The 27,657-nt window shown below is 41.7% G+C and overlaps 1 protein-coding gene across 1 annotated transcript in view; it reads left to right on the top strand.

Moving 5' to 3' along the window:
• Window positions 1-27,657, top strand: part of LOC139469532 (advillin-like) — a 110,305-nt gene that overhangs the window by 76,947 nt on the left and 5,701 nt on the right. Inside the window, exons 20-26 of the mRNA XM_071251720.1 lie at window positions 124-217; window positions 428-520; window positions 10,684-10,728; window positions 11,024-11,089; window positions 12,929-13,054; window positions 14,219-14,290; window positions 18,290-18,376. Coding sequence (XP_071107821.1) covers window positions 124-217; window positions 428-520; window positions 10,684-10,728; window positions 11,024-11,089; window positions 12,929-13,054; window positions 14,219-14,290; window positions 18,290-18,376 — 583 coding nt within the window. The remainder of the gene's footprint in view (window positions 1-123; window positions 218-427; window positions 521-10,683; window positions 10,729-11,023; window positions 11,090-12,928; window positions 13,055-14,218; window positions 14,291-18,289; window positions 18,377-27,657) is intronic.

Below are 27,657 nucleotides of genomic sequence, written 5' to 3' on the forward strand. Positions count from 1 at the left end.
TTTTTATATTTTGCAGACAGGTGGGGTTTTTTAAAAGATAACTTTATTTCTGGGTCTAAATGTTATTCTGGGGGTCCCTTTGCCATGTCCAGTGTTGTCATTCTTAAACTGACTTTATTATAGATCAGCAGTGGAAATTCCAGAAGGCGATGAACCTGCGGAATTCTGGGACATATTAGGCGGAAAAGAACACTACGCGACCGGACAGAGATTGGCGGTACAAATATATATAAATAACATACAACATACCATGCTAAATAATATTTTCATAGATTAACCGAATAAAATTTCCGACACCCCGGCCTGTGTTCGTGAGCATATTCTTCAGAACACAGACACAACTTGTTTAATAACCCTGACTGTATGGGAAGTTTGGTTTATTATTATTACTGGATGCCAAGACATGTTGTTCGCTTTTCCTTTCCAGACACCAGGCAACGACATGCCGCCTCGTCTTTTTCAATGTTCCAACGCTTCGGGCAGGTTCCTTGTAGAGGAAATCGTCAACTTCAGTCAAGAAGTGAGTATGAGGTTCATTGTAACTGCGCATGCGTCCCCGGAAATACATCTAACAATTCCACGTGACATGTTTATATGCGCGCATGCGTCCACGTGGTCCCGGAGAACAGATGCACAAATAAAATGGGACTCTAAGTGTGTTTGTGGGGGATAGTGGTAATATGGATTGCTTATCTTCATGTCGTGTTTAGAAAGCGAAACTCGACGTGTTTTGACATGGGGAAATGAGATGCACGTGTGAGGGTGGGACAGAGTGCCTCACAAGGCACAAGTTTAAATTATGGCAGTTTAATCGAACACAGTTTGCGAAGTTTGAATTATGGCAGCGGTGTATTATATCAGTTTAAACGAGTGAGTGAGTATGGTTTTACGCCGCTTTCAGCAATATTCCAGCAAATTGAAGGCAGGGGACACCAGAAATGGGCTTCACACATTGTCATTTTTAAACGAACACAGTTTGGTTTTTGCCAAGGTCATCGCCACCAAGGTATCCTAAACAGAGAATCACTGAGCGGTAAAGAACGCCAAAGACTCGAATTCAAGTTTTCAAATCTGGTATAATTTGTGAAACATTCCTTGTGACCACAGACGTCATATTGCAGGAGTATTGCTGAAGGCGGCGTATAATTTCATTCCCATGTAAAATTTAACACCGTTCGTCGCAATATATGTGTTGGGAGAAAAACTCCATGACGCAGGACGTCATGTTTTATCACTGGACAAATAGGAAGAGTAAGGTCTCGGCATATGGTTTCTGTGGACCTCATTTATAGGAGCCTAATGGGTAAAATGCATTCGTGGTATCCCCACCTCGATGTGGCTAGAGTGAGTGAGTATGTGAGTTTGATTGTATACCGCCTTTAGCAATATTCCTGCAATATCACGGCGGGGGACACCAGAAATGAGCTTCACATATCGTACCCATGTCGGGAATCGAACCCGGGTTTTCAGCGTGACGAACTAACGCTTTAACCACTAATCTACCCGACCGCCTGGTGTGACTGGAACTTGACGTGGTTGTAATACTGAGATACTGTTCAAAGCGGTATTATAGCTCACTCATTCACTCACTAAAGCTCCGAGGAGTATATTCCTCCACTGAGCTGGAGTGAGTGAGTGAGTTGCGTGTAATGGCGCTTTGAACAGTATTTCAGTGACATTAGGGCGTGTCAGGTTGAAGGCATTTGTCCCTGGGGTAAAATCAACGAGCGCGGCTACACTGTGTACACACAATGAATCTTGCATCAGGCGAATCTTTCGAATCAACAAACCAGTGCATCCTGGCAGCTAAGGGACGGAACTCTGCAGAGTAGGCTAAAGAGCGAGTGCGTTGGTTTTGACGCCGCTTTAAAAAGGTATTGAAGTTACATCACGGTATGCCAGTTTATTATTGAAGAAAAGCATGTTCAAGACCTCGATGAGGCACAATGATGTTATTGAGTATTGAGTTATTGATATTATTTGATATCAAAAACCATATATCGGTGTGTGTTATTTGATAAAATGTATTATTAACAGTGAGTGAATTAGTGTGGTTTTATGCTGCTTTTAACAATATCCCAGCAATAACACGGCGGGGGACACCAGAAATAGGCTTCACACATCATACCCATCTGGGGAATCGAACCCTGGTCTTCGACTTTACGAGCAAACGCTTTAATCCACTAGGCTACCCGACCGTCCCGTATTATCAACGAAGTGAAGTCATCATCATTTTGAGCTGATGATCTTCTCTTGGTACTCCATGCACCAGTGTTGTCAACCAGCATGATATTGTTGATGTTTTCAATCCTCAGCTCAGACCATGCACATAATAATAAAGCGTTGCGATGCCGTAACAGCTGTTCAAAAATCGCGTGTAAAGCAGATCATTTTTTTACTTTGATGCAACTATGTTATCGGCGCTGATACAACCACGATATCCACGACCACCTGTGGATACAGTGCATGATGGGTATACGTATCGCTAAACTTTGATGGAAATCTTTAAGAGGACTTTATTGGAGCTAACTCATCCCTGAACCGGAACACGACACGTACGGGACGGTTTAATCTTCTTACCACAATATACTGCGTATACTCCCTTGGTACCGTAGTGTACTAAATGTACGTATTATGTGTTTGCTAATAGGCTATAACCACTGATCGATTGGGTGAGTGAGTGAGTTTGGTTTTACGCCGCTTTTAGCAATATTCCAGCAATATCAAGGCGGGGGACACCAGAAATGGGCTTCACACATTGAACCCTTGTCGGGATTCGAACCCGGGTCTTCGGCGTGACGAGCGAACGCTTTAACCACTAGGCTACCCGACCGCCCCTGTGACCGATTGGGAACAGATCTGGCATTTAATATCATGTTAACTTATCTGTCGTGTTAAAATCAGATCGGGGATCCAATCACAGGCCACGTCACTTACAAGATGGCGAAAGTGAAAGACCGAATGTCTTTTCTAATCCTACAACCTCGAAAAGGTTAACACGGGGCATTCGTAACGACGTTTATGGGTTGTACGACTTACTGAATGCTAGTCATCGTCGATCTTGCGCTTCAATGGAATCAAATATTTGAAACGGAAGAGATTTTCCATAGCCCGTGGTTAGTTCTATCCTGCAATCTCGGCCATCTATAGACATACCAGAGTTTCTTTTCTTCAAACTGTGTTTTTATCAAATTTTAAATCGAGAACCTCGTTAAATATATTTCAATGCGTAGTCTGGAATGGAAGTCGCCATTTTGAAACGAGTGTCGTAAAGTTCTAGAAAGCTGCTTTCTGACTGGCTAATGTCGGCATCCTGTCAGTCACGTCATTGGTAGGTCAAAGTTCGCGAAAGTTTACCTGTGACCCGTAATGGGATGTCCTCAGAGTAATAAGATCTAATTTTAATGAGATTGACGTCAGAGCACCCAGTTGGTATCACGTTACTGAACGAGACCGCCTCCGTGGTCAAGAGGTAGAGCGGGGTTCGATCCCCGGCCGCGTCATACCAAAAGACGTTAATGGTATTTGTTGTTACCCAGTCTGGCGCTCGGCATTAAGAGTGGGGTATACATGTTAAACTGTGGCATGGTATCTCAGTGAGCTAGTATTATATATCGGCATCAGTCCGGACTAGTACAAGCGGCCACACATACACACACACACGTGCTGTATAAGTGCATATAAGTGCGAGGCGTTTAATACTGTGAGCAAACCACGGATCATAATCAGGTGAATCTGGGATTCAAACCCGTGACCAGGAGAGCTGGAAGCAAAGGTCGCAACGATGAACAGGGACCAGTGTGCATGACTCATGTGAACTGTATTGACCACGAACTCATTGAACGACAAACAGAATTCTAACGAACTGATCTGAGGTCGGTGCATGTACTCTAGACTGCGTAGTGTATTAAAATGTAAACAAAACTGAATTAGGACAACGACAGTGCACTGAGTTAAAATACTTGGAAGGTGATCAACAGATTTAGAAAAATCAAGATTTGCACTAAGACTGAGGTGAATAAGTACTTTTTAAAAATGAATTTAATATCGACATAACAAAACTTAGTCAAAGAGAAATCTACAAATCCTACCACCGCCATATGTTACAGTACCCTAAGGGAAAGACAAATCTTTCATATGCCCTTACGGATATAACATCACTTTTGGCGTTGCACCGGATAATGCTTTTAATTCTACTAATCAACGTTTGCAACATAGATATGTTCAGATGTTGACGTGAAGCCATTATACACCATTATGATTCTATGGAATAAGCATCGATTTAATTTTCGGCTTCCCGACGGCAAACTCTCAAGTTCTAGGATGTACTTGTGTCTGGCAACATCAAAGGTCTGACCCAATATATAAGCTCACCCCAGTCATAACAAATCTACAGCGACCTAAAATACGCCTAACCCTTCTCATCAAACAACACACAAACAGGTAGCTTAAGTGTATCAAAATAAATCCTGAATGATAACGGTCGTATTTACCAGCTCCTAAGCAAGGTACGCGTAGATTTAACGCTCAGATTGTAGTGAAATGTTTTGCAGCCAAGGCTCCAAGTTAGACATGGCATCGGTTTGTTTTGTGCTTTCAATCCCGATACTAACTTGTATTTTTCGTGGCAAGAGCCGAATCTTCTGCTTGATTAAAGCGTTCTCGAAGTTTAATATACTTCAAGTTCTTATCTGTGTAATCCCGTTATACGACGCGGGGATATCAAGTCTTCTCCGGCTGCGTTCGTGTACTCATTGCCCACATGGCCAGAGCAACTGCGGCTGAGGGTTATTGGTACGAGAGTGATGTATTTTACAGATTTCTTTTAAGGTCAACTTGTTCTGAATGTGAAATATGAGGGCAGTGCTTTATTACGTTTTATTCACACATTTTATCAAAAGTAATCAAAATGCCATTAGTTAGCAGGAAATGGATTATTCAAGAAATGTGTTTGTAAATGTAGGTTTGGTATGTGTGGGTAAAGATGCTTGTTCCTGTAAGCCTACGGGTGCAATGGGTTAGGCAAAGCTGCTGAGGATTTTATTTGGCTTCGTTATCAGTTCGCACGATAAACTGTGTATATTTATATAATTATAAAGGATAACTGGTCCTGATATTAAGTACTCTTGTTAGGTGTTGATTTAACACTGATACTGTCTGACGCTTTCACACCATCCATATGTCTTTTAAGCCTCTTGTATATTTTGTTTTCTTCAACCAGACATATTGCTTTCGGGGTTTTGAATTATCGTCAGAAACAAGTTATTGTTTGTTTGTATCGTGTTTCAACATACTGATTTTATTTTTACTAAGAAGGGAGTAAATTTAAAACATCAACGCCAGAGATAACCCGTGTCGATTTTCCGCCGAGACACATTTAGTTGAGCGTAAAAAGCAAAAAAGCGGTGAAAATTATATGAATGGATCACTAAAAATCAGTGATGTCGACAGTAAATTGTTTGCGAAAAGGGTAAGCATGTCCTGCCCTGTAACATGTTGTTTGTTTGTCTGTTGTTTTACGCCGTTCTCAGCAATATCCCAGCTAGATTACGGCGGCCCCAAACACACTAAAAGTAACCACTAAACAATAATATTCAACATTTACTGAGGGTGAATTCAATATGAGCTTACGTCTAAGTAGTGATTGAAAGAAGGCGCCGATGGCCACGGCGCCCCAATTCGCTGTGCAGAGTTGCGTCTCTTGGGCACGCAAGAAACCTTTGATCGTGGGTTCGAATCCCGATTCGCCCCGATTATGTTTTTCGGTTTGTCAGCTCTACACACGTGCTCGTGGGTTTCATCAAAATTGTAAACGTCTGAAACCTGCATCACTTCGGGGTTCCTCCCACATTAAGCCTACACGCGGTGATATAACTGGAATACGGTTCAAAGCGGCGTTAAACCTCACACACTAAATATTTGAAAATAGGATTTACAGGAATATCTTTAAAATATTACGGATAATTTCCCTTTGAGCAAACGAGTGAGTGTTTACTACAACGTTTTCAGCAATATTTCGGTAATATTACAGCAAAGTATACCGGAAATGGGGTCTCAAATACTACCCATTTGTGGATTCGACCCCTAGCCTCCTGAGCGAGGAGAGAACGCTGCAACCACTAGCTTATTCAGCCATCCCTTATTTCACTCGTTGATATTTAGTTTGATTTGGGGACGGGATACCATAGAAAGCTGGTTCTGCTTCACAGTTTGGACTGAAATGTACTGTCAGATTAATGTACTGTTGAGACAATTGCCTGATAATATAGATCAGTTGTTAATAACTACATTCCAACCAGCTTGATAACGGTGTAAGAATCATCATCAATGCAGCAAGTTTGTTATCCGTGAAGTTGTATGTTTTCTTACTTGCTCAACATCTTCTAGAAGGCCAATTAAGAACAATTAAATTCCAACCTTTCACTCTGTTATACCCTGTGAAATTGTCCTGATACAAAATACCGGATTTACGAATCGCGGTACGTTGTGACATCCATGCATGGACAACGTCATGTGTTGATGAGGGCACAAGGGCACGTCGTATCTGGTGGCCAGGTCACTATCAAGCAACGTCGGTGACGGAGAGTAGGTGGATGGGTGGCCTTCTTCGACGGCTTGGTTCCTGTGAGTTTCTTGGACGTTGTGACATCCATGCATGGACAACGTCATGTGTTGATGAGGGCACAAGGGCACGTCGTATCTGGTGGCCAGGTCACTATCAAGCAACGTCGGTGACGGAGAGTAGGTGGATGGGTGGCCTTCTTCGACGGCTTGGTTCCTGTGAGTTTCTTGGGCTTCCCCCCCCCCCCCCCCCCCCCCCCCCCCACGCTAAAGCATATGTAACACAGGTGTCTCCTGGGACAGGTGACTTTGTTCGAAATTCGAATGCACGCTGATCAATTGAGCGGGGTAATAATAATGTAGTGATTTGAGAAGGTCCCTGTGTAGTGTGGAAATATAGCGCAATATATATGGCGTTATTAAGTACAGATTAAATATAAAATGCAACAAAGAGGGTGTGGGTGATCCTGACACAGTGAGGCTGGTTAGGCTCATCATCAGCTCAGGGCCGTTGCCCCCTCTACACGCAGCCCAGACAGCGAATGGGACTCCCAGGAAACGCTGCCTAGTCAAACCTACCCAGAACTTTCCGGAGAATGTGAAGACTCCCCAGCGCTGCAGCCTTCTGCATTACCAAGACTGTCAGAAGGGCTGTATTTCTGGAAGTAAACCCGGGTACTCTCCCAATGTCAGTCAACAGATTGGGAGGTACCAAACCTAAGGCACCGAGACCAATGGGGAGTCGGACAACTTGGTACCTGGGATGCAAGTGTAACATTTCGAAAGCGAGGTCTGCATATTTGACATGTTTACTGAAGATTGTTAATTACATTTGTGTCAATAAGACAGAAATTTCAATGACAGAACTGATTATATTGGATTCAGGTTTGTTGGCCTGGAAACGCCTACGGCTGTATATGGGCCTATTCCAAAGAATTTTGTATTTATAATTTTCCATGACACCCTCTACATATTCTGGGTTGTAACCATGGATGATGATGATGATGATGATGATGATGATTATTATTATTATTATTATTATTATTATTATTATTATTATCCTTATTATTAAGGAAGAAAAGGTTTCCGTTGGAGTGGTTTCCGTCTTGACGAATGGTTTTCACTGTATACTATTTCAAGACAAACTGGCCGATACCACGTCGTTGACGACCAGACAACTTTATCACTCGGTCATCAGATCATCTTCATTCATTCTGGTTTTCATGGTGCGATAAACCATCTAATGACAAATCTCGTTTACTTTAAAATGTAATTATCAATCTGATCCGCCTAAGAATAATCTCGCGTTTGTGTGGGGTTCCCAGTAGTCGATGTTGGCTGTGAGAGGCGACCATGTAAATATTGTTGTCAAGTTTGCTGACGTGTTGATTGCGTGGTCTCGTATTCCGAAGGCATGGATCAATGCTCACAAGACCAAACACCATATGTTACTGAATGCAGACACACACAGAGACACTCAGACACAGACACGACACACAGACAGACAAGTACATAGTCACACCTTCAGACCCATACACACAACGACACATACAGACACAGACAGATACACAGGCACAGACACACATGGACACACACAGGCACACTTACGCACAGAGACAGACACACACACACACACACAAACACCTTCTCAAAATCGTCCAAGTTTCTGAAACTGACCATAGGTGCGGTCACCCTGGAGTTGGCCCTCTCATTAACTCGTTTGATTATCAATCGCACGTTCTAATTATCCTGCTCCGTGAGGCTGGTTATAAGGGCAGTTATGCTCATTATCTTGGTGGTCTTCTTAGCAAGACTGGAACCCTGGAAGCATTCAGACGACGCACTCAGAACGTGAGTGGACATTTTATGGCCAATAATGGTGCCAGAGCTATCATGCATGGATGGGGGGCGAGCTAAATGGGTGTTCCACCGTTCTGGTATACCAGGCGAGGGCTTTCACAACGTGGACTTTATTGGCAAGATACCCAGTAGTTTCGCTCCGAGTATTGAGCTTTGTGTTGATATATGTAGAGATTTGTTTTCAAGATAAGTAAGCTTATTTCTATAGTAACTATATTTATCACGGGGTGATGAAGCATATTCCTTGGGTTTTTTAACATAATAATAATATGATCATCTACATGTATTTATAATAAATATAGCGTCGAGTTCCAGCAAAGCTCCTCACGTGTGATTTACAATGAATTGTACTTACAAAAAACATAATGTGGCGGTTCAAAAAGACGCCCATAACAGTATTTCCACCTACGGATCGCCAAGTCTTCATGTTCTTGTAGTTGTCTTCCACATGGCAATACGTGTATTTTCAGTTCTCTGTGGAAGCCCTGACGAGTTGGTGCTGACTTTAGGTACATCTGCTGCACATTGAAAACGAGTTTTCTTCTTGATTTGATATTTATCAATAGGGCTTTATTTGTGATCTGCATGTAGACATTTAGGGTTTAAACTGTTAGTATCAACTCGTACAAACATTTATGGAACTGAAATTTGCAGTCTTCATGTGATGATTTGATAACTTGATTCTCTTAAACAAAGGAAACATTCGATTTCACATTTTATCCATGAAGCAATGGGTAACGTTTTAATAGTTTTCCTCAAATAGTGTAAACACGCGGTTTCGCTATGTTAGCAGACTCTGTGTGGATTTTTTTTTGCAGAGATTTTAAAAGATTTATACCCACCACATGCTAAAGTTTATGTTCTAAAACAACCATCAATCATTTTGATAAGTTATCTAATATTAATTAAGACACCGTATCAATGGTATGTGACGATTACGTCATATTTTTAACGTCCAGGGTGTCTCTCCGAGCTTGGTGATAACACCCAGGTCGACTCCATAACAAACACATATGACACTAATTGCCTGTATGTTATTGATTTTACTTTATGACGCAGCGCGGAAGAATCCGATATGAGAGGCGTTTACACAATGATAATATAAATATAACAGTGAATTCAGTTTTAGTAGATATATTCTATATGATAATGGAAACGATTCTTGTCGCTTTTGTTTATTGGAAATGTGTAGGATTGTGCAGGATGTTTTGTTTGTTTGTTGTTTAACGCTGCACTCAGCAATATTCCAGCTATGTGACGGCGGTCTGTAAATGATCGAGTCTGGACCAGACAATCCAGTGATTAATATCATTAGCATCGATCCACGCAATTGGGATCGATGACATGCATAAACCAAGTCAGCGAGCCTGACCACCCGACCCCGTTAGTCGCCTCTTACGACAAGCATGGTCGCCTTTTACGGCAAGCAGGGGTTTGCTGAAGAGCTATTCTTTCCCGGAATCCTCACGGGTCAGGTGCAGGATGTATGAATGTTGTGTTCATGATATATATATTTTTTATGTACACTTCATGAAAGAAGTCCCAAATTCGCCCCTTTTATTATTAATGGTCCATCATCACCATACCTGTTCAATGAGTGCGTGTGTCCGCGCGTGTGAGTGAGTCAGAGAGTGAGTAGGTGAGTGAATCTGTGAGTGAGTGCCGAGAATCAGTTAGTGAGTCAGTCAGTCAACTCAGTTGTCGATTGTGTTCTTTGTTTGTTTGATTGTTTGTTTGATTGTTTGTTTGTTTGTTTGTTTGTTTGTTTGTTTGTTTGTTTGTTGTTTAACGCCGCACTATATGACGGCGGTCTCTAAATAATCATGTTTGGACCAGACAATCCAGTGATCGATATCATGAGCATCGATCCACGCAATTGGGATTCGATGACACGCATCAACCAAGTCAGCGAGCCTGACCACCCGATCCCGTTAGTTGCCTCTTACGACAAGCATGGGTTGCTGAGAACCTATTCTACCCCGGATCTTGGTCGATGATGTAGCAACCCGCCCTTTGGTCGACTTTGGTCGTCCGTGTTGGCCATTCATCTAAGATGAATTCAACCATTGTGACCATCAGATCCCCATTTCCATGAGACATTGAGACATGTAACCTGCCGGGCAAAAGAAAGTAATCACAACAATATTTTAATGGTTCTTATTAGGCCTTCATGGCGTCTTGTAATAGGATCAACTTTCCATCATACGATGTATGTCTTGTATGAAGAGCTGACCATCTGACTTCTTTTTCATGGCTTTCCAGGATCTGGTCGAAGATGACGTCATGCTCCTGGATACGTTTGACGAGGTAAAGGAAGTTAACACTTGATGGAAAAGAAAGTTCAAATGAGAACCATTTTGAAATCAAAGATAGCGCCCAAAACAACAACAAAAAAGATAAAATGCACTTTGGAATATACAGTAAATGCATCTTTTTTTTAACTTGAAAAATAACTAAAATCAAACTTCTCCTTCTTTCGATCAAATGATGCTACTTCCCTTAAACACCCAAAATGATTACCTTCAGGCAAAACTAATGACTTACGTCACAACACACTACTGTAACAATATTTTCCTAAAACTTATCTTTTTTTATCATCCAGATATTTGTTTGGATTGGCAAAGGAGCAAACGAGATTGAACGGAAGGAGAGCCTCTCAACTGCTATGGTAGGTGTTCTAATAACACAAACAGATGGCTGGCACTGAAAGTGGATCAAACGTAATGGCAGGGTTGTCGGGGAACACGGGAATACAATGGTTTAAATAACAGTTTGCTCATGTTGTCCATGTAACAGAATACCCATCCATCAATTCAAATGGATGTACGATATTACAGTGGACAGTGCAATCAGGGACAGATAATCTCGGGAAACGACATCTGAGTTCAATATTCTGTAGCAGCCAACATTTGAGTACGACATTCTGTCTTCACCAATATCTGAGTGCCACTTTCTGTCTTTACCAACATCTGAGTACGACTTTCTGTCTTTACCAACATCTGAGTACGACATTCTGTCTTTACCAAAATCTGAATACGACATTCTGTCTTTACCAACATCTGAGTACGACTTTCTGTCTTCACCAACATCTGAATACGACATTCTGTCTTTACCAACATCTGAGTACGACATTCTGTCTTTACCAACATCTGAGTACGACATTCTGTCTTTACCAAAATCTGAATACGACATTTTGTCTTTACCAACATCTAAATACGACATTCTGTCTTCACAAACATCTGAGTACGACATTCTGTCTTTACCAACATCTGAGTACGACTTTCTGTCTTCACCAATATCTGAATACGACATTCTGTCTTTACCAACATCTGAGTACGACTTTCTGTATTTACCAACATCTGAATACGACTTTCTGTCTTTACCAACATCTGAGTAAGACTTTATGTCTTTACAAACATCTGAGAACGACATTCTGTCTTTACCAATATCTGAATACGACATTCTGTCTTTACCAATGTCTGAGTACGACATTCTGTTTTTACCAACATCTGAATACGTCATTCTGTCTTTACCAACATCTGAGTACGACATTCTGTCTTTACCAACATCTGAGTACGACATTCTGTCTTTACCAACATCTGAGTACGACATTCTGTCTTTACCAACATCTGAGTACGACTTTCTGTCTTTACCAAAATCTGAGTACGACATTCTGTCTTTACCAACATCTGAGTACGATTTTCTGTCTTCACCAACATCTGAATACGACTTTCTGTCTTTACCAACATCTGAATACGACATTCTGTCTTTACCAAAATCTGAATACGACATTCTGTCTGAACCAACATCTGAGTACGAATTTCTGTCTTCACCAACATCTGTGTTCGACTTTCTGTCTTTACCAATATCTGGGTTGACTTTCTGTCTTCACCAACATCTGAGTACGACATTCTGTCTTTACCAACATCTGAGTACGACTTTCTGTCTTTACCAACATCTGAGTACGACATTCTGTCTTCACCAACATCTGAATACGACATTCTGTCTTCACCAACATCTGAGTACGGCATTCTGTCTTTAACAACATCTGAGTACGACATTCTGTCTTTACAAACATCTGAATACGACATTTTGTCTTTACCAATGTCTGAGTACGACATTCTGTCTAAAACCTACAACTGAGTTTGACATCATGTTTAAACCTAATCCTAAAGTCTAAAATTCTATCTGAACCGACCTTTGAGTCCTTATTTCTGCCTAAATCGAAAATACCTTTCATCCCAACCAAATACCCATGTGTTGTAAGTGGAAAACTTCGCCTTAACGTCCACTGTCCCTGAAGTTGCACAAGCACAAGCAGGGGTCTTACGAAAGATAATGACAATGAAACGACATTATTATAAGATAAATTCTGAGGGGTGGTGGGGTAGCCTTGTGGTTAAAGCGTTCGTTTGTATATTCTGAAGAATTATATATATGTATATATTCCATCATATAATAGTTCATTCACACTCTTCAGTATAATATCATAATTGCTGTCTCCTAGGAATACATACGCACGGATCCTGCAGGGCGGACCCCAGACAACACCCTCACCATGCAGATCAAACAGGGATTCGAACCCCCGCATTTCACCGGCCATTTCCATGCCTGGGATCCCGACAAATGGAGTGTAGGTATCACGTGGTTAAGGCCTGAAATATGCAGTGCCCATATGCACTGGGCAGCATTGCAAGAATTCGGTGTTGACAGCAATAACAGCTGCTCGCTATAGGGCGATGCCCATGATGTTCGTTGCAGGTTGTTCAACCCTGCTTTAGCCATTAGTCATATGAACTCATAACGTTTATAAATAAGTCATTTCCAAATTTATTGTTTCTATAAATTATCTACTAGAGTAGGTGTTCCTTATTATTAATTGTGTTTGTTTATTGTTTAAAGCCGCACTCTGCAATATTCAAGCTATACGACGGCGAGCTGTAAATAATCTGGTCTAAACAAGACAGTCCAGTGATTGATATCATGAACATCGATCCACGCAATTCGGATACCATGACATGCATCAAGCAAGTCAGCGAACCTGACAACCCGATCCCCTTAGTCGCTCTTACAAACATATTCGTATTTTACGGCAAGCATGGCCTTATTATTCCTAAGTAGCTTAGTGGTTAAATCAGTTGTTCGACACACCAAAAGCCCGGGTTCGATTGCCCGTATGGGTACGAAGTGTCGATCTAATTTGTTGAAAAACAACAGTTGAAAGGGGCTCGGGTGGCCCAGTCGTCTAAGGCGTCGTCATTCATTGTAAAGAGTTATGTTCCTTATAACTGTGGGTTCGAATCCCAGATTCTCCTTGATTATGTTTCTAGATATATCAGTAGATTTAAGGCCTGCATAACCTCGAACTTTCCTCCCACATTAAACCGACACGTCATGATATGATGTTTGTTTGTTTGTTTGATTGATTGTTGTTTAACGCCCAAATCAACAATATTCCAGACAATCCAGTGATTGATATCATGAACATCGATTCACGGAATTGGAATGCGATGTTCATGATATCAATGAGCCTGACCACAACGTCGTGATAGGAGCTCGATTCTGTTCAAAGCGATGTTGGGCGGTCGGGTAGCCTAGTGGTTAAAGCGTTCGCTAGTCACGCCGAAGACCCGGGTTCGATTCCCGACATGGGTACAATGTGTGAAGCCCATTTCTGGTGTCCCCCGTCGTGATATTGCTGGAATATTGCTAAAGGCGGCGTTAAACCATACTCACTCACTCAAAGCGGTGTTAGTTAAAAACTTAGTTACTCACCAACATTTATTGTACATTACAGCACGGCAAGTCCTACGAGGACATGAAGAGAGAGCTGGGTCAAGAGAACGTGGCAGCCACAAAAGTGCAAGAGGTGAGCACATGGGGAGACACGCTTTCAGTACGCGCTTAGTCTGTTGCAGTTTCTGCTGTGTTCGGTTTATTTTGTTTGTTGTGTAACGCTGCACTTCAGCAATATTCCAGCTATGTGACGTCAGTCTGTAAATAATCGAACCTGAAACAGACAATCCACTGATTGACATCATGAGCATCAATCTCCGCAGTTGGGATACGATGACGCGCATCAAGTCAGCGAGCCTGACCACACGATCTCGTAGGTCGCCTCTTACGATAGGAATGGGTTGCTAAAGACCAATTCTAACTCTGATCTTCAATGGAACTCACGTGTCATGTACAGTAAACTACGGTTATAACGAACTCAAAGGGACTACTAATTTTAGTTCGTTATAACCTTAGTTCGTTATAAGCATATAAACAGCATAACTACAGCAAATAGTCGGGACCAAATAAGTAAGTTCGTTACATCCGTCGGTTCGTTATAAGCGTGTTCGTTATAACCGTAGTTTATTGTACTGTGTTCCGCTGGGGCTCTTCGGTTTGGCCACGTGGTTTTATATGTAAACACCGTTTAGTCTACTCGAGTTATACAATTAATGGTTTTGTTCCGTGCAAGTACAATGCTTTATATCCGTTTGCGTTATATTATTGAATTCCTTGCATTTCCGATGCAATGGATGTATGTCTAATATACAGGTGGATGCCAATTCTTGCATTCTTATGAATTTAGTCAGCATGGGTTCCATGAAAACGTTTTTTAGCATATAGCATGCACTGAATTCATACGTAGTCTTTAGGTGGATGTCTAGTCCTTGTAAACATTATGAAATGCCTCTCTGTTGTTACCCTGTCTGGCGCACGGCATTAAGGGGCTAAAACAAGGAACAAGGATTGGTCTGCTCGGAGTCAGTATACTGTGTCTGGGTGAGATATACATGTCAAACTGCGGCATAGTATCTCTGTAGGCTTGCACAATGGAACTGACATTAGTTCCGAATAGTACAAGCAGACACACACACACACAGACACACACACAGACACACACACACACACACACACACACACACACACACACACACACACACACTTACATGCACGTCACTCTGAAAGTGCAATAATCTTGATCGCGATGTTAAACTTGATTTCCCCTCAACCCATGGGTTTTATTGTTACGTTTTTCAAAAAGGTTCCTCATTCAGCATGTTTCCAATGGTTAAGTTTAATGCGTCAGATGGGGTAGCCTAGTGGTTAAAGCGTTCTCTCGTCACGCGAAAGGCCAGGGTTCGATTCCCCACACTGTTTCAATGAGTAAAGCCCATTTTTGTCGTCCCCGTCGTGATATTGCTGGAACATTGCTAAAAGCGGCGCAAAAACAAACTCACTCACTCACTCACTCACTCTTGCGTGCATGATTCATTTAGTAGGTTTATGTTGTAAAATTGTTTGTTTTTCCCATGTAACGAGTCTGGTGAGGCCCTAAAGATACATAAAGACGGACGTGTCCATTATGTCTCCTAGCAACATATGTCTGAACTGGACGGTGGCAGATCAAATAAAGTATGGTTTTATACAATGATTTCACATCGTTACAATCGATGTTTTAAATTGCACTGACAACGTTTTGATCGAAGCTCAATGTATTTGCATAATGTCCACAACCACAACGCATGTACACTGCTCAATGCTCATTGAATACCATACCATTCTGCTCTGGTGCAGTGTTTAATACGTCCATGTTTCTGGTGAGTCAAGACATTCATCGTGTGTAATTAAGTCAATCTTAGGCGTATTCTAATGACTCATAGTTAAGAGACGTCCCTCAATTCCCACCGAGTACCAATACATCTGAGGTTTGGAATTCATAACGACATAAAGACAATAGCCTTCTCAGGAACAGTCTCCATCTTCGGACATCAATGATTCAAAGTATCTCAATTAATCGCCAGTCGAAGCAGCCAAATGCTGTTGACATTTCTTTACCCGTGATAAAATTAACAGCGCAAGCCCCGTTCTCAATCCTCATTCAAAGCGGCTCAATTACGCCCGGCCTATACACCACAGCTTACTAATTGCCAGCCTCTGAAAACACGTGAAACTTGAAGATGATCCTCTCCATGCTGCAGGCGGATAATTAAGACAGAAGGAAAACCTCTTTGGTCAAATTGTTAAATACCGCGCGGGTGTTTCGCCAGGGCGCAGTGATGGAAACCACATCAATGTTTGTTGATTCCGAGTTTAGTCATTATTTGTCTTGTAGTGGTATACTAAGAGACTCTGAGAAGAGGTGTTGAGGTTGGTGTTGAGATGGATGAATAGACTTATTCTGTAGAGCGAGAACGATTGGGAAACTTATGAAACAAGCGGATGCAATGTCTGTGGTTTCTGGTAGAGAATAGGCGACATCGCTATGGCCACTCCTGTGATGAGGATGCCATTCTATCTTAACCTAATATGTTCAAGGGTCATATCAGGTTAAACCAATAAGTACAGATGAAAATGGGGAGATTATATTTTGTTGGGTTTCTGATCCTATGGATTGGATGCCCTTACTGTCTAAAGACTTTGTAAACGAAGGTGCTTCTTTTTCAAAATATTGGAACCTTATCCCTGATTAGTATTGTCTCGGGGTTGGGTTGTTCCGAATATAGATCAGAAATCATCTCGAGAGAGAGCATAGATAAGAGTGCTGACATAAAGACTAGATAACGATGACGACATAGATTTACGTCGTTTGGCTTGACATGGAAAGACTATGTCCCCAGTACTTCATGCTTGTAGAAAGAGACGAATGACCGGAGTGTGATCAGGCTTGTTGTTGTGGATGATTATGGGTGTGGATGATCGCGGGCCGATGTCGTGGGTCGGTGCTCATGTCTCACGGGTTTTCCTGGTCCAGGGTTGATTATTTAAAGGACGTCGTGATAAAACTGGAATTTGTGCTGACTGTGGCGTTCAACATCACTGTCTGATCAGTCGGTGTCCCTCCTGGAGATAGGATACGTTCCAAGTACCCGTTATACGAGATGGTTAAATGGGAGTATGATTGCATCGCAATTACTTTTTATGATTTGCAAGCTCCCGTTATGTTTGTTTGTTTGCTTGTTTGTTGACCCGACCAATATTCCACACTATATCATGACGTCCTGTAAACAATTGCGTTAGGGTCAGATGAACCAGTTGTTGGTGTCATAGAGCCTTACCATCAGATCCAAATTTAGTCGCCTTTTAGCGGTTTACATGTTTACATGCTGAAGTCTGGTGTAAAACAGTGAGAGTGTCAAGCTTTACAACCGATGCAATGAAAAACAGATCGATACTTATTTCACCATTCGTTCGGTGACAAGAGAATTCAGTGTATTGCCTGTATATCTGACAATCATCAGATAGCCATCATAGTTAATTCCCTTTATTCCTAAGGATGGTGGGGCGGTCGGGTAGCCTAGTGGTTAAAGCGTTCGCTCGTCACGCCGAAGACCCGGGTTCAATTCCCGACATGGGTACAATGTGTGAAGCCCATTTCTGGTGTCCCCCGCCGTGATATTGCTGGAATATTGCTAAAAGCGGCATAAAACCATACTCACTCACGCACTCCTAAGGATGGTAGTGTAGCCTAGTGGCCTGGGTTCCATTCCACACATGGGTACAATTTTTGACAACCCATTTCACCCGTCGTGATCCCAGACGCGGAAAGTTTACGTTGCAATTTTGACCCAACTTTTGTATCTCATAAGGAAGAGAATTTATTTATTCACCTGACGAAAGAGTAAGTATATATTCCGAAACATTATGTTCCTGATGATAAAGTTGTCATCCATAAATTCTCTTCCTTGTGTGTATCACTCCTAAATGCCTTTCAAAGACGTAAAGTATCTCAGTAGAATCCTAATTTTACGGTAATGATATTTAGTAGTCAATTCTATGAGACAATGTAACATTAGAACTGGGTCGTGAACTTGAGAGGTTTAGATGTTAAGTAATATGTACCTGATATTATAACGTGCCCTTTACCTTGTAGGAACTGGCGTGTTATGATCAAACGTACACCTTCGACGAACTGACCAAGCGCTTGCCACCGAAGGGAGTGGATGTTACCAACAAGGAGGTATGCCGGTTTTGTGCCATATACAGAAACAATAGTAACGTATACTACTCAAAATTTGATAAGGATCGTAGATATTTTTCTGAATAAAAAAACAAAATAACTGCATAACTGGCAATATTGTGTTCAAGTGAAATCAAAAACGTCTCCAACACACGTGCACGTGCATTTCATGCCATGGGAAATGCGTTTCACATCACAGTTCATGCTTTCGCTACCATTGCACGATTGCCAATCAGGCAACGGTGTCTGATTCATTCTGAAACTGTAAACTCAATTGAGTGTTTACACTACGTTTATCTACGCAATGCCCCCTCAACGTGTAAGGCGTCGCCTTACGACAGAACAACTGGGCAGATGTATTGGAATGCTTGATGCTGGCTATTCACAACGTGACGTTGCCAATGCACCAAACGTCAGCCAGAGCGTTGTAAGCAGGACCTGGTCCCGACAGCAAACGTTTGGTACAGCAGCACACCGACATGGGGGTGAATGTGTCCACTCAGACGATACGGAATCGTCTTCACAATGCAGGTCTCTACTCGAGAAGGGCATGTGTCCGAATCCACCTGACTGTTCGACACCGGCGGGAGCGATTGGAATGGGCTGAAGATCATGTCACTTGGACACGGAACGATTGGGTTCCAGTTCTGTTCACCGATGAGTCCAGGTATTGTTTGGACTTTACAGACAGGAGGCAGCGGGTGTGGCGACGACAATGTGAATGTTTCCATGATGCCAACATCAGTGAACAGGACCGTTATGGTGGTGGTTCCATCATGGTATGGGGTGGAATCAACAGAGATGGAAGGACAGATCTTCATGTCCTGGAGAGAGGAACAATGACGGGGGTGAGGTACCGGGATGAGATCCTCGATGTGTACGTCAGACCCTACGCTGGTGCTGTTGGCCCTGAGTTCATCCTGATGGATGATAACGCCCGTCCTCATCGCGCCAGGGTGGTTGAGCAGTACCTTGAGCAGGAGACAATTGTCCGCATGGATTGGCCAGCGCGCTCGCCGGACTTGAACCCGATTGAGCATGTCTGGAACATGCTGCAGGTTGCCCTTTCACGCCGTAGAGCACAACCCACGACTTTGGCAGAGCTCGGACATGCCCTCGTGGAAGATTGGAACAACCTTCCCATTGGGAACATCCGGGTGCTTATTGACAGCATATCTCGACGTTGTCAGGCCGTCATTGATGCAAGGGGAGGTCATACTCGATATTGACACTTCATTGACTAAGTGTAATGATGGACTATCCCTCATAACTGTGTAATTCTTTCTCTTGTTTGCTGTTAACATTTTTTAATGAAATGCCTTTTGGTGTTTGCAGATTTCAAACATTCCATATTGATACAAGTTCATGCCGTTCATGAATTTTCATTCATAACATGATTAAACACGTTTCTGAGTCAGAGTCATGTCTTTTGCTATGTTTGTGGTAACTTACACACATATCACCTAGTGATCCTTATCAAATTTTGAGTAGTATATTTAGTGTATCTGTCTTACCGATGGATGGATAGATGATGATGTAAAGGATGAACGTAAAGGAGGGCGTGTGTGTGTGTGTGTGTGTGTGTGTGTGTGTGTGTGTGTGTGTGTGTGTGTGTGTGTGTGTGTGTGTGGGTGTGTGTGTGTGTGTGTATGTATGTAGGGCTGTTTGTACTAGTCCGGACTAATGCCGATTTTTAGTGCTAGCTCACTGAGATTCCATGCCGCAGTTTAACATGAATACCCCACTCAGACACAGTATACTGACTCCGAGCCGACCAGTCCTTGTTACGACAAGTACCATCTTTTAACGTCTTTTGGTATGACGCGACCGGGGATCGAACCCCGGACCTTCCGCTCTCCAGGCGGACGCACTACCACTTTTGATATAAAAAAAGAATGGTCGAAAGTTCAAAATGGAAAAAAGAATGGTTGAAAGTATTGACCTCCTACGTCGTCGAAACATGACGTCACCCAATGAGCTCGGTCCATTGTAACCACCCGATCCCCACTGCAATTGGGTCATACTAAAAGTATAGGGTACTGGTCACCCATTCTGCCCCAGAAACCCATGACCAACACCTGAGACCCGTTCCATAAAGCGGTCTTAGCGCTAAGATGATCGTAATTACCATACGTAAACATAGGCTTACGACAGTCGTAGCGTTAAGATGGCTTTGTGGAACGGGACACTGTTGTCACAATCGAGTTTCAGTGATCCATTCATATAATTTCACCACTGTTTTGTCTTTATCGCCAATTTGAATTTATTGGATAATAGAGACTTATTATTCTCTAGCGTTGACGTTTTATATTTAATAATTAAATAATGGGTGGGAGAAAATGAAAATGAATGAATGGATGACGAAATTAAAACAAAATGATTGTGGCGATAGTTCACATTTACAAATACACATGAAATATAGCAGGCCTAACAATGATTGATAAGTCTACCTGGGTATCAGCTAATATCAAGTCTTGGTTGTCTGTGGATATCATCTGTCACCGCTTAACTTAGCGTAATTGACATGAATGCAAGGCTGTCTCTTTCACTTATCGATGCAATATACACCGGCCATCTGGGCGTTGATGAATCAGATTCCTGTATTTATGGTTAGGTTGAAGAGATCTGGGGATCTCTTGTCATAAATCTTGTCGTTATTTCTGTTGAAACAGGAATATGTCCTAGCTGTTCATATATTTGTGATTTATGACGGCGTCACTTAGATTTAATGCTATACTAATGGTTCCGTATTGAAAATAAATCAACGGAGGATTTATATACTCGTGTTCATTTGAGAGACAACACATTTCGATAATTTCCCTACATCCAACAAACGATGGGAGACTTTAGGCGAGATTATGAAACCCACTTACCCGACGTCCCGTTAGTGTGATGATTGATTAATTTACAAAATATGAAATCAGTATAAAAACAATTCTGGTTCTCAATAGTCATGGACGAGTTCAATGACCCTTATCAGTATATTAAGTAGGTCAAATGTCACATTTGAGTAGTTTTCAGAGGATACCAAAATACTGATGGCTTTGACCGGAATTCAATTGGTAGACAACCTCTATATTAGCACAAGTCAAACTTGATAGTCAGCCACATTGATCGATATGAGAGAGGTCAGAGGTCACATTATTGAGCCTCCAACTGACCAACAAGAGTCGGGATTCAGATGAAACCTTTTTACTGTATTGATATGCGATGTAAGCACACAGAACGTTCGATGGCCAATCAATCAGTATGCTTATATATTGGCGAAAGGTCAACGACAAGGTGAAAGGTGACTTGACCCCACTGAATAAGAACGAGACATTGTGGGTCTTGAACAAACTATGTAGATATGCAATATTCTGACCACATTCCAGTCAACTGATGCGAGAGAGGCAACTAAATATAATCTTAAAAATACCAATGCTAAAGATAGGTCCATATAATGATAATATTTAATGGTCAAGGTTAAACACGGGAATTTATAACCCATTCCAAACATGGTGATTCATCAACGGACTAACGTACACTGATTTGATTTAAAATCAATACTGAAAACAAAACTTGATATCAGTTTCATAATTCTTTTCAGTCGTGTTTCTTATTACAAATATGCCTCAAACATAATCATAACATTTTGTTTCAGTAAGGTGACAGCCATCTTCTTATCTATTCTAACTCTAAAAATAGCAAAGCATAGATAATGATTTGTCTGAAAGCTTGTATTGTATTCATGTCGGCATGATACATAGATCACAATGGTGTCCATTACTGAGATATCATTAATGAAGTGGTCGTGTAAACTACAACCGGGACGTCTTCCCGACGGCTGCAGCAACACGTTCATCAGAGACAAGTATGTATATGACTCACTATGAAACACTCACACCGTGAGTCTCCAGTCTGAAGGCCGAGCGACCTTTACTGACAGTCCAACCAGACCAGACCACTCAGAGCTGACCACTGGCTCGGACTGTCATGGTCACTGAGGCCAAAGGACAAGGTATTAAGATGACACTCTTTGGACCGTGGGATATTAAGAATGGGGAAAACCTTTAGACGTATCAAGATGATTAGTATTAGATGTGTTCATTCTCGTTCATTCGTGTTCATTCTTAGTTTTGTGTGATTTAGACTGTGTCCATTTAAACTATTGCACGTTTGGGATGAAAACTCAATCGTGGCTTAAATGTGTGTGTGTTTTCTAATTTTTAAACATGAGCAGGCCTTTGGCCCAACTTGAATTTCTTTTGACAAAAAAATCATCTTTGGCCACGGACATACTTAGAGCTTCCCTTGCAAATAATCGTTTTTTTTCACGCGTTTACAAATGTCAGGGATCCATAACCTACAGGAGTGCAAATGAAAATATGTCAGTTGCATGTCAATATTTCAAATCCCTTCTCCCACCTCGCCCTTTACAATCTGATAGCATTAAGATGAATTGGCGACGTTTTAGGCTTCTTGCCAGTTCACCATTCATGTATAAGGAGCCATGGCGAGGCCTCGAAATATTATGTTGAAAGAATGCAAGGCAATACCTGTATGTGTATGTGTACATGTTTCAGTCTACAATATGATACACAATTAGTCGTATTCTCTGTCAAATGAGACACGATTCAGCAATACCATTAAAGTTTTAATATTTGATGTATTTTTACTTGAATGAAGTAGAAGTAGGTTTGTTTGTATATGGACCTCTGGTCAATATACAGGTACAATAAATTCATATTTCCAAATCATGCCTCGCTGAACACAGTTTAATATATCTTTTGGTGAGCGTATTTGGTTGAAACACGTTTCACTAGTTTTTGTATATAAGCACATTTATGACACGGGAAATATTGTTTCCTGAATCAGTTTATGTTTTTTACACATCATAAAAAGGGCAGGACCAGTTACCCTTTCTCAAACACCTGGTGCCATCATTCATTTTTAGTCATCCATTCCTATAATTTATGCCTCTCTTTTGCATTTTACGCAAAGCTGTTTCGTAGGATAATCGAGACAGGTTATTCTCTGGCTTTGACGTTATATATGTACATTGTCTATGGCTGGTGACAAAACGTCTATTGGAGACATATAAATGTAAAGGGTGGTAGTAATGATTATATATTGTGATTGCGACCTTGAGTTTACGGTGTAGATATTGACGACTGGAATTTGCAAAGAGAACATACATTAGTTCGCCTGTCTACTGCAGGTGTCCATTTGAATACTAAAGAGGATGACCAGGGTCGCTTGACCAGTCCTTAATGAATTTATCCTCCTTTCCCCATTACGCTCTGATTCTCTCAGACGTTCTAATTCCGGTTCCAGACATAGTAATTCTCAATTCCTAACTCCCAACACGTTTTATGAAATTTTGCCGTCATAAATTTAGTCGATTTCAGAGCGGCCTGGTAAGGTTTCAGCTCAGTAATTCAATGACACGGCCAGCAGACAGGTCCGAGGAGAAGACCTATTGTCAGTAGCTGTCAATCAGTCATCATTAACATGCCAATCACTCATCGTTAGTAGAAGCATCCCAGTGCTTGTCGATATCCATCGATCCCTATGACTTGTCATTTCAGTGTTAAATACACGGCCAGTAATCACACAATTAGGCATGAAAGCCCCCAATTACTTCTGATCCACATTCATTTACTTCCAGTCACAGATTTCATTAAAAGCCTCTTTTTCATATCTTCCCCCGACACATGGCGGAGTTGAAGAACAAATCGAAATATATCGATTCTTGTTAGTGGCTTTCCCTTACTTAATTAATACCAAGCTTGTTAGTGCCCCTCAAGATCTGTAATAACGCGGTGCTTGATGTTGATATATGTTCAGTAACAGTGGTGGCATTTTATTGCGATCAAGCTATTAAGGCTCCGATGGGAAGCCTTTGTTCTGCGCAGTAACAGATATGGTCTGTTGCCCTGGACTACTTTGCACTGAAACCCCTAACCGTTAATTGTAGCCGAGAAGACTATTCCAGGAATCTTTTAGACTCGCTACGGGGACGATCATTGCTTTTCTGGCTATGCTATACACACCCCATCTTCATATCGGGGTTCTTTAGAAATCTGTTTCGACTATCCAGCCATACAAGCTGTTATTATCAGTAGGAGTACTAGGAATTATTCTACAGGCATAATTATTTCTGTAGGAAACTTGTATCATCAAATTCCTGAGATTGATTTCTCTGTCATGAAATGCATAATTATGGTTTTGATATTATTTCTGCTGGTCTTGGTCATGACGATATCATCAACACCACCTATGAAGGTCGATTCTACGGAGTCGTAGACCTTATTATCCGAGAGTGAATGGGTGACTGTGGTTTTACGCCGCTTTTAGCAATATTCCAGCAATATCACGGCGGGGGAACCAGAAATGGGCATCACACATTGTACCCATGTCGGGAATCGAACCGGGGCTTCAGCGTGACGAGCCAACACTTTTACCGATAGGCTTCCCAATCGCCCCTTTTAATCCAAGAGGTAACACTTGCTAAGTAGATAGTTGAACATTGAGACAGTGTTATCTTCTTGATTGATATTCTAATAGTTTATTAATGTGAAGTTTACACGATATACGACTTTCCGTTGGACGAGAGGCCGGTTGGATGATCGCGAAACTGGCGTTCGTAAACTTATAAACGACTCAGTTTGACTTTCATACGTTTTTCACTAGACACTATTCATGACTTCATATGACGTCACCATTTACCAACTATTTCCAAATTCCCGGAGAAAACTCTATAAATTCTGTAGAACTAATAAATACAGAGGCGTTGTTTCTGGTCATTTGGGCTCTTTAATCTTGAACTCAGAGTCTTACTATACATTTGGAAAGTCCTCATATTTTGAATGCATGGTCGTTCACGAATATCCTCGCTACGACCCATCCTTGTGAACAAGATATATATGCACATCCAAAGTATCGACCCGATCCGCGTCCAGACTGACAGTGACAGTCTACAGCGATCTATTAATTTACCGCAGTATCTATTTCACACATCTTCATAATTACATTTCAATTATAGGCAAATTGATTAATGACGACTTACACTTGTGATCGCCACAGGTTCATTAACATCTTGAAATATGTCCCCTCACGTTTATCGTGTCGGCCATTTTGACGTCCGATGTCCACAGAATGAAGGTTCAAAGTCCAATGAACTCACACAAAGTGGAAGACAAGTCTTAAATATTCGCTACGATCATCTGTTCCTGTCTAAAGAGTATCATCAACATATTTTACAAAATAAATACTAGTGAGAGTTCATGCATCGTCAGAGAATGATGCATGTTTGTAAAAATGTGCCAAATGTTCATCAATTTCTTGCTTCTTGTTTCATGCCTCTTGCTTGTGCGAACGTCTACAGTCTATGTTTAACCAACTTCTACTGACAAATGTATCATTTTTACACTGTAATATCTCCAGTAGCATAATAACAGAAAATCAACCTTTAGCAACAAACATCATGCGTACAGACATACTATTGTTCATAGTTACCGTCTCGACCCGTGAAATCCCGGATTTAGAATTGGTCTACAGCAACCCATGCTTGCCGTAAAAGGCGACTATGTTTGACGTAAGAGCCGACTAACGGGATCGGGTGGTCAGGCTCGCTGACTTGGCTGATGCATGACATCGTATCCCAATTGCGCGGATCGATGCTCATTATATCAATCACTGTATTGTTGGACCAGACTCGATTATTTACAGACCGCCGTCATATAGCTGGAATGTTGCTGAGTGCGGCGTAAAACAACCTTCCCAACCTCTTGTTCGTGTTTCACCTCGCCAATACCATATCATCCTGTAGGATTCGAACTTGGATTGGAAATGATTGGAGTCTTGTTGAAACAATCTTTATCACAAACGTTTCTATGCTATATACATAATAGTTTTAATGTTAAATGTTTTAATGCATAACATTGGTAATTCAAATAATATTTTATTATTTGCTACCTTCATATATATGTTATGTGCATTCATTGCTTTTATGGGTTCTCCTTCTTCGTCTATTTTCTGTGCATCATGTGTGTCTTGCTTCATGGTGAATAGCTTCAATGTGTCAGCATCCTCGGCTGTATCCTGCAAGACGCAACTGACTGGCTACAATTAGCAGAGAGACATATTTCATCATCCCTGACAAGTGACTGCTACCCATCACACAATCCCCAGTTTGTTCATCTAATTAGCTGGAGCTTCTTGAAATCTCTCCAGAAATTCTTGGCCTCTTCCATTGACGCTGATCCAGACAATTTCCTGTTAACAGATGCATTTAGCGTTTTTGTACTGGAACAAATGATTGATTCCATAATCAAAAAGCTAAAAGGAAACACGTGTCAAATAGAGACGGTATATGCTGACGGGCAGAAATAAGGGAACAGTTATAAAAGATGCATTTGTGTCGTATTAAATTTGGTATTTAGCCCCAGGGTCTACAGAATAGCTAATAATAACATTAGGCTCCGTAAGTTTGTATTAAATGAAACATTTTTATTGAACTCTTTCTATATATTCTTGAACTTGTTTTCGGTGACCAATGACTGCCTCCGTGGTCAAGCAGTCGAGTGTCTGCCCGGAGAGCGGTAGGTCGGTCCCCGGCCGCGTCATACCAAAAGACGGTACTTGTTGTGTCCCTGCCTCGCCCTTGGTTTTTTGGAAATAAAACAAGAACTGGTCGTTTTTTACAGTATACTGTACACTGTAAAACCGGCATTAGCCGCAGACCAGTACAAGCAGCCACACACACGCACACACGCACTCACGCACGCACGCACGCACACAACCATCCACAGACACACACACACATCCAACCGCGCACGCACACACACACACGCACACACACTATACAAGTGCAATAAGCTTGAACGCGACTCATTTTTCGCCTTCCATCGCCTGCCTAGTGGTCTAACACATCGTGATTCGCTATGAAGAGTTGCTTCCCTTACCAGTGAAAGGATAGCTGGTTCTTGTAAATCCCTGTCAGATGTCTGGAGTGGTAAACCAGTAGCCCAGCTACTATACTTGTTATTCTAACTGACGAGTGTCACATAGTGTTGTCGGGACAGGTCCTTTCAACAACGTTTTATCAACACTAAATCTGAGATTAAGGCATAATTAACAATATTCACCGTTTTCCACTCAGATCCAGGCGTTACCTTGTCCCGGTGAAGACATGGGAAGCTAAGTGTGAAGCCCATTCCTTGCGTCCTTCGCCGCTTCTAGTGCTTGTTGTTTCACCCCTTACCCATAGCCCCCCCCCCCCCCCCCCCCCCCCCCTC

Source organism: Haliotis cracherodii, unplaced genomic scaffold, assembly GCF_022045235.1.
Source record: "Haliotis cracherodii isolate W230 unplaced genomic scaffold, xgHalCrac1.p SCAF_2, whole genome shotgun sequence".
Classification (NCBI taxonomy): Eukaryota; Metazoa; Mollusca; class Gastropoda; order Lepetellida; family Haliotidae; genus Haliotis; species Haliotis cracherodii.